This window comes from Natrix helvetica (assembly GCF_964273705.1).
Source record: "Natrix helvetica genome assembly, chromosome: 5".
Classification (NCBI taxonomy): Eukaryota; Metazoa; Chordata; class Lepidosauria; order Squamata; family Natricidae; genus Natrix; species Natrix helvetica.
The window spans coordinates 152,706,652-152,717,125 of NC_138551.1; the positions used below are offsets into that span (position 1 = coordinate 152,706,652).

Here is a 10,474-nt window from a genome sequence, read left to right on the forward strand (position 1 = left end):
GTCTGCCAACATAATTTTTTGATCTTGACAGACGCCTGCATAATTGCACCAGGGATGGTGTGAAGGAATGCAGAAAGCTCTCCTCTTCAATCAGGAGGGAAGCCCAAAATCTGACACGACCCAGGGACACTGTTTACCTAAAGCCAAGTTCTCAACCAGGAAAGATTTCTAGTTAGGTCCTTCCAGGTATGTGGGAGAAGTGAACTGCACCGGGCTCCCTGTGTATCAGCCGAAAATTTCCCCTGGAGGATTCGTTTCTCTGGAGACAAGCAGAAGGGAAATAATCCCGTTAGTTTGCTTAAGGATAGGGTAGAGATGGGTTGAAATCAGTCACCAAGAATTGAAAGATTCGGGATCTCAATCTTTGAAATGGGATCTGGGCGGGAATTCGCCACTGAAGAAAAAGGAATCTGATATTTGTGGCCATCGTGGTTAAAGAGAAAATCCCAGAGGGATAGTTAACGCCCATGCGTGTCACAGATCTGAAATAATTGCCTGCAGAGATGGGCTGCACTTACCGTAACAACCGGTTGGCTGGTTGGGAGCAAGCGCATATGCTCGCTTCACTCTCACACATGGCTTTCACACATGTGCAGGCCTTTTGCACATGTGCTTCACTCAGTATTCAGCAGGTTCTGACCAGTTCCGGAGAACTGGTAGCGGAAATTTTGAGTAGTTCGGAGAACCGGCAAATACCACCTCTGGCTGGCCCCGCCCCATCTATTCTCTGCCTCCTGAGTCCCAGCTAATTGGGAGGAAGTGGGGATTTTGCAGTATCCTTCCCCTGGAATGGGGAGGGAATGGGGATTTTGCTACATCCTTGCCCTGGAGTGGGGAGGAAATGGGGATTTTACAGTATCCTTCCCCTGGAGTGGGGAGGGAATGGGGATTTTGCAGTATCCTTCCCCTGGAGTGGGAGGGAATGGGGATTTTACAGTATCCTTCCCCTGGAGTGGGGAGGGAATGGGGATTTTGCTACATCCTTGCCCTGGAGTGGGGAGGAAATGGGGATTTTACAGTATCCTTCCCCTGGAGTGGGGAGGGAATGGGGATTTTGCAGTATCCTTCCCCTGGAGTGGGGAGGAAATGGGGATTTTACAGTATCTTTTCCCTGGAGTGGGGAGGGTATGGGGATTTTGCAGTATCCTTCACCTGGAGTGTGATGGGAATGGGAATTTTACAGTGTCCTTTCTCTGGAGTAGGGAGAAAATTGAGATTTTACAGTATCTTTTCCCGGGAGTGGGGAGGGAATGGGGATTTTACAGTATACTTCCCCTGGAGTGGGAGGGAATGGGGATTTTGCAGTATCCTTCCCCTGGAGTGGGGAGGAAATGGGGATTTTACAGTATACTTCCCCTGGAGTGTGGTGGGAATGGGGATTTTACAGTATCCTTCCCTTGGAGTGGAGAGGGAATGAAGATTTTGCCGTATCCTTCCCCTGCCATACCCACCAAGCCACGCCCACAGAACCAGTAGTAAAAAATTTTGAATCCCACCACATGCGTGCAGCATCAACAACAAGGCTAAGTAGGATAGCATAGTGCTTGGGCGGGGGCCGGGGCGGCGTAGATCACAACTACCAGTTCATCCAAACCAGTTTGAACTGGCCGTAGCCGACCTCTGGCTGCCTGATGAATTAGAGCCAAAATTTACTTTACTTTGAAATTTAATATATAAGCACGCCCCACAACAGAAGTTGATGCAATATTTCTGCATTCCAAGAATTAGGATAGAATGACACCGCTACATGAATAAGCATGTTTAATAAACGCTTGAATAATCATATTTAGCGAGTCTAAAGTGACTTCCCCTCCTAACTACTGTCACTCTTCTCAAGAAATTAGCCTTGTCTGAATAAAATGAAATGTATCCGTTGCAGTTGGAATAAAATCGACGGAGAAATGAGGGCATCTGGGTTGCCCCATTCCTTCCTTCCACGTGTCCATTTCCTCACAATTTTCCACACCCCCTTTATTTATTTCAGGAAAAATAGTTTGCTGACTCCAGCACGGAGAACCACTTAGACTGTTTTCTAAATTGTTGGAACATGTTAAACGTTGGAATTTCCTCTGCCTCACGTTTCCACATTTCTTCTCGCTGTAAGATATTCCTTTGTGTTCAGGTCTGGCCTCAGAAGGATAATGTAGCACTTGGGGATGAAGATGCAGACCAGCAGACCAGCGCTGGAGGCCAGGATGGAGAAGACCTGCACAGCCACCATGTATTTCCCTTTGGTGCTCAGGTAGGTGGGCACAAAAGTCACCCAGACACTGCAGAAGACCAGCATGCTGAAGGTGATCAGCTTGGCTTCGTTGAAGGCCCCAGGCAGATTCCTGGCCAGGAAAGCCACCGTGAAGCAGATGGCAGCCAGGAAGCCCATGTAGCTGAGGGTGATGTAGAACATGACAACGGCCCCTTCGTTGCATTGCAAGACAATCTCTCCAGGCTGGGAGTGGAGGTCAGAGTCAGGGAAGGGGGGAGAAACTCCCAGCCAGATGGAGCAGATGACAAGTTGGACAGCAGAACAAGACAGGATGATGGAGTTGGCCAAGCTCTTCCTCAAATATCTCTTCGCTCGGTTTCCTGGTTTTGTGGCCAGGAAAGCCAGCACCACCGTGATGGTTTTGGCCAAGAGAGAAGAAAGGGCCAAGGAGAAGACGAGGCTGAAAACCGTCTGTCGGAGAAGGCAGGTGGCTTTCCTTGGTTGACCAATGAAGAGAGAAGAAGACAAGAAACAAAGCAGGAGGGAGACCAGGAGGATGTAGGAGAGGTCCCGGTTGTTGGCTTTGACAATGGGAGTTTCTCGGTATTTAATGAAGAGGATTAGAACATTGGCTGTGGTTAGGAACAAGAATAAGGCAAAAGAGACCAGGATGATGGCCAGAAGTTCTTCAAAAGACAGGAAAGTTATAACTTTGGAGATACATTTGACTCTCTCCTCATTTGGGTATTTATCATCAGGACACTTGGTGCATTTTTCCATATCTGAGAAAAGCAAAGAAGACAATTTATTGAACATTCTGCCTTTTAAATATATAAAATTATATGGCTAATAAAGAGTGGCATGATGGCCTTGAGGTGGAGCTCACAATCAGAAGGCCGTGTGTTTGATCCTAGGTAGAGGCAGATACTGCATTTCTCTCTCTGGGCACGATGAGAATATATCTGCTGCACTAAAATCCGCATTGATGACAGGAAAGGCATCTGGCCATTAAAGAAGAGAAGGTGATATGGATGCAATGGTGTGTACCCATCACAATCCACACACCATCTCACTGTGGACCAGCAACACCTCAAGAGGAGGCCCAGGCAGAACCATTTGCAGTAACTGTTTCATCAGGTGGACCTAAGACAATTCATCAAGTTGGATGTTTCCAGGAAGAAAAACTTAGCAGGACAGATCCAAACGAAAAAGCAGTAGAGATGTTTTCTCTACTATTAGTAAAGCTTGCCCACTATGCCATATTTTCCTCCCCATCTCCTTCTCAGCGTCTCCTTCAAGGTCTTTTCCCTTTAATTCCCTTCAAATAAGAAATTGTGCAGGTCGAAAATAAACAAACAGGTTAGCTTGAAACTGTCTTTTAACTTTCATGAAAATGTTTTGGGTGGATCCATGTCCACAAAGCCTCCCATTTTCTTCCAGTGTCACCCACCTTCCTGAGTGGAGAAGGTCCCCTCCGGACAAGGAACGCAGTCGTAGCAGCAAACTGGCTCTCCTTCTCGAGCCCTCTTGACAAATCCAGGATGACAACTTTCCACACATTTGGACTGAGGCAGGGACTAAGCAGGAAAACCAGGAACACCAAAGAAAATGGGTTAGGAGTCACCATCCATGGAAAATGGAGGTCAGCATTGAACATTAGCCTCTCCGGCCTTCACTTGGGTAAGTATGAAATTTCGGACTTGTAGGAGATATAGCTACAGGCAGAGTCTTCATTTAGTTCCTCCCTTTTTGCTTTGGGCATCCAACGTTGCAATAGAGGATTTTTCTACTTCATAAAATCTGGAGGGATGGAACTGAGATTTAAGAATAGAGTAGAGTAGAACAGAACAGAATGGGAATGCAGAATGAAATACAGAAGAGAAGCGAAAATAGAACAGAAGAGAAGAGAAAATAGAAAGAAAGAGAAGAGAAAATAGAAGAGAATAGTACAGTAGAAGAGAAGAGAAGAGAAAATAGAACAGAAGAGAAGATAGAAGAGAAGAGAAAGAAGAAAGAATAGAATAGAAAATATTAAACAGAAAATGGAAGAGAAAATAGAAGAGAAGGAAGACGAGAAAATAGAACAGAACAGTAGAAGAGAGGAGAAACTAAAACAGAAGAGCAGAGAAGACAGAATAGAATAGAATAGAAAATATTAAATAGAAACTAGAGTAGAGTGGAGTAGAGTAGAGTAGAGTAGAGTAGAGTAGAGTGGAGTGGAGTGGAGTGGAGTAGAGTAGAGTAGAGTAGAAGCTGGAAGGGACCTTGGGGGTCTTCTTGAGTGACAATTGAGTTCCTCCTCACACCCTTATAAACACACACCCCTCCCCTCCTCATAAGGCCTCCCAAGCAGTCTTAACAAAACAATCCAATTTCTGTTCCCCGGGTTCAATTCCCAGCGATGGTCATCCCGCTTGAGGACCAGGCTGAGCCCTTTGGAAAACAGAGGCAAGAAGACCCCCAAACTTTCTCCTACCTTGTTGAGAAACTGTAGATGTGAAATATAGTCTGGGTAGATAAAGAGTCTGTGTCTTTCAAACGTTCCCACAATATCTTTCTCCAACTTGTTGTCAACAATTAAATGGCTTGTTACAGCCAAATCTACTGCTAACTCTCCATTTTGGTCGAAATACAGTTCTAGGTCAGAAATATTGAAAAAGGCGTTCTTCTCCAGTGAGGGATGAAACTAGTATGGAAACATCAGGGAATTTGAAAAACACAAAACAGGGTTATTTCTCCCTATATTTGCGTCTTTTCTTCTATGGCTCTCTAACTTGCACATAGGCTTAATATTTAGGAGAAAGAACAGGCGTTGCCACTATCTTCACAAGTGAGCGAAAAAGGTATTTTTTTAGAAAGAAAATATCATCACTCCTATACTGGTAAAATACTCTCTGTATTGAGAAAATAAATAGATGTGGTTTGTCCATTATTGATAACCTTGCAAATCAGGTGATAAACTGAAGAACAAAAAAATATATTATTAAAGTCCTTGCGAGTGACAACATTGGTCTGTGACTGTAATAAAAAATTGACTGAAGCAAGGAAGCTGGATACGTTTGCCACCTTGAGTTATTTGTAAACAAATGAAATATTTAAGTACGATCTCAAAATCATACTTGACTGCAAAATGAAAGTGAGCTTGAGAAAAGACAACAAGGAGCAGTTCATGGGAGCAGCTTCCCTAACTTACAAAATCTCTCAGATATACTTCCGCCACATCGTTCCACTGACTGCGCTATTGAGATCCTACCCGGGGCTAAACTCCCAAAATCCAAAATGTATTCGATGACACCTAAGGAATTAGAGGAAATGCACAAATGCATCGAGAAAAATCTGGCTAGCGGCTTCATACACCAGCTAGATCCCCTGTACTGTTCAGGGAGAAAAAGGACGGAGGGTTACGTCTATGTGTGGATTTTCGTGGCATCAACGGGATGTGTATAGAACACATATATCTCTCAGTTGGACTGTCAAACAAGGTAATATCGAGTCAGTGACAAGAGAGGAGATTTTGTATGAATAAGATGCTCCGAAGTACAAGAAGCACCTAGATTTTGGGGAGGAAAACAAGGGGGGGAAATCTGCCTCTGCCTCTCAGCAATTTGCCTCCTTGCAACACACAGCAAACAGTACAGAAGATATACGCCGTTTGTGGTGTTACACTTCAGACTATACTTGCACAGATGCTGTTAAAATTGAGGTGGCTTTCTGGAAGTCTAGTTATTCTCTGCTATTTCAAAGGAGATACAATAGCGCTGGGCCTCTTCAGATCAAGCATTTATTTTTAAAAAGCTTCTTCATTTTGTTAAGCTGTCTAGAACAATAATAATGGAGTCTTTAAAAATAAGTCTAATAATGTGACCATTCTAGGATATAGAATAGAGTAGAATAGAATAGAAAATAGAATAGAATAGAACAACAGAACAGAACAGAATATAGACTAGACTAGACTAGACGGATATAGAATAGAGTAGAGTAGAGTTGAAAATAGAATAGAATAGAATAGAATAGAATAGAATAGAACAGAACAGAACAGAACATAGATTAGACTACACTGACTATAGGATATAGAATAGAGTAGAATAGGGAATAGAGCTGGAAGGGACCTTGGAGGTTTTCTAATCCAGCCCCCTACTCAAGCAGGTGAACCTATCCTCTTTCAGATAAGGGACTCTCCAATCTCTTCGTATCCCCTGAGTGAATAGATTGGCCACACTTCTTGGACTTCTGTAGCATACGTAGATTGAGAAGGTTCCCCTCCTTCTCCTCTGGATCCCTTCTCCAAAGAAACCATGATTAATGGACCCATATTGGGATCCCCCTCCCCATACCTGCCACGGCTGCAGCCTCTCTCCATCCCTCTTCCTTCTCCTCCTGGAACGGGAGGAATAAGCGTCATTCATAGCATGGGCCAGAGCCTCAAACATACTGTAGGCTGTGTGGAAATTTGTTAACCGGATCCTGTTGGCTTTCTTTTGGATCTCCAGTGGTGCGATCTGAGTGCACCTTCTCCGGACCCTGACAGACAATCCATACTTCGAAAGGACACAACGAAAATAATGTTCTTGAAACTTCTTCTCCACAAAGAAATAAGGCTTGAAGGCATCGTCCCTGGGCGTTCCTTCCTTGCAATAGGCAAATTTCCAAATGCTGTGGATGTATTTGAACAGCCTGCTCTTTCTCATATTATACTGCACGAAATTGGTGAGGAGCCAGATTTTCCCTTCGACGGGTCCTGGCAAACGCAGGAAGGCTAAATGGAAAGGAAGGAATCTGTCCCAGATGGAATCGCGTTCTAGGAACTGAACGAAGACATTGACTTGTCTCCACTTGGAGAGGGCATCCCTGAGGGGAGCTAGGTTTCCAGTCACTGCGATCCATCGGGATATAACCACGCAAATCCCACTCTTGACAAGCATAGGAAGGAAAGTCCTCATGAAGTTCTCTCCCTTCTCCGTGTCTGAAGCGAAGAGACCAATCAAAGTCCATCTGAAATGGAGGAGCAGCTGGACAATTGCTGGGTACTGGAACCCTTCTTTGGGGTACGTCGAGTGGAAAAAGGGGGATTGAGTTTTATCACTCAGGACCTCTGAAGAGCTTTCTGTACTGATCTAAAAAACAAAAAGCAGAGAAGAATGTGGTGTTATAATGCTCTATGGTCAAAATATGAGATATGGACAAATCCAACTTGGTTCCGATGAAATATTAACAAGACGGTATGTAAAATTGGAATACAAGAAGCAAAAAAAAAACATGCTGACAGCGGTCTTCCAATATTTGAGGGGCTGCCCCAAAGAAGAGGGAGTCAAGCTATTCTCCAAGGCACCCGAGGGCAGAACAAGAAGCAATGAAACTCATCAAGGAGAGAAGCAACTTGGAATTAAGGAGAAACTTCCTAACAATCAACCAGTGGAACAATTTGCCTCCAGAAGTTGTGGGGGGCTCCATCATTGGAGGTTTTAAAGAAGAGATTGGACAACTGTTTGTCTGAAGTGGTATAAGGTCTCCTGCTTGAGCAGGGGGTTGGACTAGAAGACCTCCAAGGTACTTCCAACTTCTTCTCTGTTCTCTTCTCTTCTTCATTCTCTTCTCTTCTGCATTCTCTTCTCTTCTGCATTCTCTTTTCTTCTGCATTCTCTTCGGCATCCTGCATTCTCTTCTCTTCTCTTCTGCATTCTCTTCTCGTCTGCATTCTCTTCTCTTCTGTATTTTCTTGTCTGCATTCTCTTCTCTTCTCTTGTAAAAAATCACTTAACCAATGTCTCACTCAGTGACAGAAACCTTGGACTCAACTGGGTTAGTAAATCTAGGACTATTACAATTGCCAACTGGAAGCCAACTGGATATGCCAGCTGTGTTATTTCTACATGAAAATGAACATGCCATTGGTGGGTCTCACAACTAGGGGTATTTTTTTTAAAAAAAATAGATGATTAGCTAGTCGAAAGTCCTCTCCAGGGACTTTATTGTTCCTCAGGACTTATGTGATGAATTCGAACAGGAACATAATAAGCTAGAACAGAGTTGTTGGCCTGTTGTTTAACATAGTGAAAATCAGCTCTTGAATCCCATCAATTCCACCGTCCACTGCTCATTTTTCCAGAGAGAGAAAAACACACACCAACCTGGGGGATTTTGTAGCATCCTGCTACTGTTGACATCTGGAGGGCAGTGTCCTTTCGAGCTGCATCCAGAAGAGCTAGGAGGTTTTCCTTCCTTCCACAGCTGTAGTTGGGGACATTGGCTTCCCCAGTGGAAAGCATGTCCAGCAAGGCTTCGGAAGTGTAGAAAAGGCTCAGATAGTTGTCATGGACCTTGTAGCCAAGCGTGAGGTTGTGCAGGAGCTGGGAGTTCTTGTTCACCACATGAATATTGGAAATGAAGAGTAAGGTTTTCAAAACAGTAAAAGAATGCTTACTGTAGGGGAAAAATGTTCATGCCATTAGCAGCAGCAGTCAAATCAAACACTTACATGAAAACATTTTTAATTCTCTTTGTGAACAACTATTTAAATAGGAGCCAGCCGTGGGCAGCAGCTGCCAAAAAAGCCAACGCAGTTCTAGGCTGCATCAACAGAGGGATAGAATCAAGATCACGTGAAGGGCTAATACCACTTTATAAGGCCTTGGGAAGGCCACACTTGGAATATTTGCATCCAGTTTTGGTCCCCACGATGTAGAAAAGATGTGGAGACCAGAAAGAGTGCAGAGAAGAGCAACAAAGAGGATTAGGGGACCGGAGACTAAAACAAATGAAGAATAGTTGCAGGAATTGAGAATTGTCTAGTTGAATGAAAAGAAGGACCAGGGGAGACATGATAGCAGTCTTCCAATATATCAGAGGCTGCCCCAAAGAAGAGGGAGCCAAGCTATTCCCCAAAGCACCTGAAGGCAAGAGAAGAAGCTACGGGTAGCAACTAATCAAGGAGAGAAGCAACCTGGAACTAAGGAGAAACTTCCAGACAGTGAGAAGAATTAACCAGTGGAACAACTTGCCTCCAGAAGTTGTGAATGCTCCAGGGTTTCCTGCCTAAGCAGGGGGTTAGACTAGAAGACCTCCAAGGTCCCTTCCAACTCTGTTGTTCTATTCTATTCTGTTAGTGTCGACTGATATATTTGTCTCCCCAAGCCTTGTGGAGTCTTACGCATTATTGATCCAGAACAAAATGCCAGTTTTACAAATATGGAACTGGGCTGGGTGTGAGGCAACTGTTTCAACCACTACTTTAAGCCAAAGTCGGAATTCAAATAATGAGCCACGGATTGAAGACGGGGAGAGGAAAATCGTTCTTTCAGGCTTTTATTTTTTTCCCCCAACCTCATCTTTGGATTGGTGTCTCTTCCATAAAATCATAATCCATAACAGACAAAAAACAGGCGAGCCATGGAAATGAAAAATCATTCAAGAAATTAAGCCAGGCCCTGTAATGTAGAAGTAGCCAAGTGTGAGATTGTAACCAAGTGTGAGATTGTGTAGAAGCTGGAAATTCTTGTTCACCACATGAATAGCATGTTTCTCGGAAAATAAGACCGGGTCTTATATTAATTTTTGCTCCAAAAGGTGCATTAGGGCTTACTTTCCAGTTAGGTCTCATTTTTGGGGAAACATTATACTAAAAGCGTCCGTCTGGCTGATGCTTTTAACTGGGGCTTATTTTGGGGGTAGGGTTTATATTACAAGCAACCTGATTTCCAGCTGGATCTTATTTCTGTGGAAAAGGGCATTGGAAATGAAGAGTAGAGTTTTTATCTTCAGTGTTAGTCTGTCCATTTCTGCAGAGTCTAATATTTTTTTAATTATCTCTTCTTCTGTAGGTTTTTCCTTGTTTTTCTGGTATTGTGCAAATACAATTCTTGGAGACCCTAGAAAGAGTGCAGAGAAGAGGAACAAAGAGGATTAGGGGACTGGAGGCTAAAACAAATGAAGAATGGTTGCAGGAATTGAGAATTGTCTACTTTAATGAAAAGAAGGTCCAGGGGAGACATAATAGCAGTCTTCCAATATCTCAGGGGTTGCCCCAAAGAAGAGGGAGTCAAGCTATTCTCCAAAGCATCTGAGGGCAGGACAAGAAGCAATGGGTGGAAACTTATCAAGAAGAGAAGCAACTTAGAACTGAGGAGGAATTTCCTGACAGTGACAACAATTAATCCGTGGAACAACTTGCCTCCTGGAGTTGTAAATGCTCCAATACTGGAAGTTTTAAAGAAGATTTTGGATATCCATTTGCCTGAAGTGATGTAGGGTTGGACTAGAAGACCTCCAAGGTCC

General features: G+C 43.8%; 1 protein-coding gene across 1 annotated transcript in view; it reads right to left on the minus strand.

Annotated features, from left to right (window-relative positions):
* Nucleotides 1-1,523: 1,523 nt before the first annotated feature.
* The window catches only part of LOC309393774 (vomeronasal type-2 receptor 26-like), a gene marked incomplete at both ends in the record, with an annotated part of 9,583 nt that continues 632 nt past the window's right edge, over nucleotides 1,524-10,474 (minus strand). Inside the window, 7 exons of the mRNA XM_081956270.1 lie at nucleotides 1,524-1,628; nucleotides 2,612-2,985; nucleotides 3,654-3,780; nucleotides 4,680-4,889; nucleotides 6,538-7,195; nucleotides 7,253-7,317; nucleotides 8,332-8,623. Of these exons, the coding sequence (XP_081812396.1) occupies nucleotides 1,524-1,628; nucleotides 2,612-2,985; nucleotides 3,654-3,780; nucleotides 4,680-4,889; nucleotides 6,538-7,195; nucleotides 7,253-7,317; nucleotides 8,332-8,623 (1,831 nt within the window). The remainder of the gene's footprint in view (nucleotides 1,629-2,611; nucleotides 2,986-3,653; nucleotides 3,781-4,679; nucleotides 4,890-6,537; nucleotides 7,196-7,252; nucleotides 7,318-8,331; nucleotides 8,624-10,474) is intronic.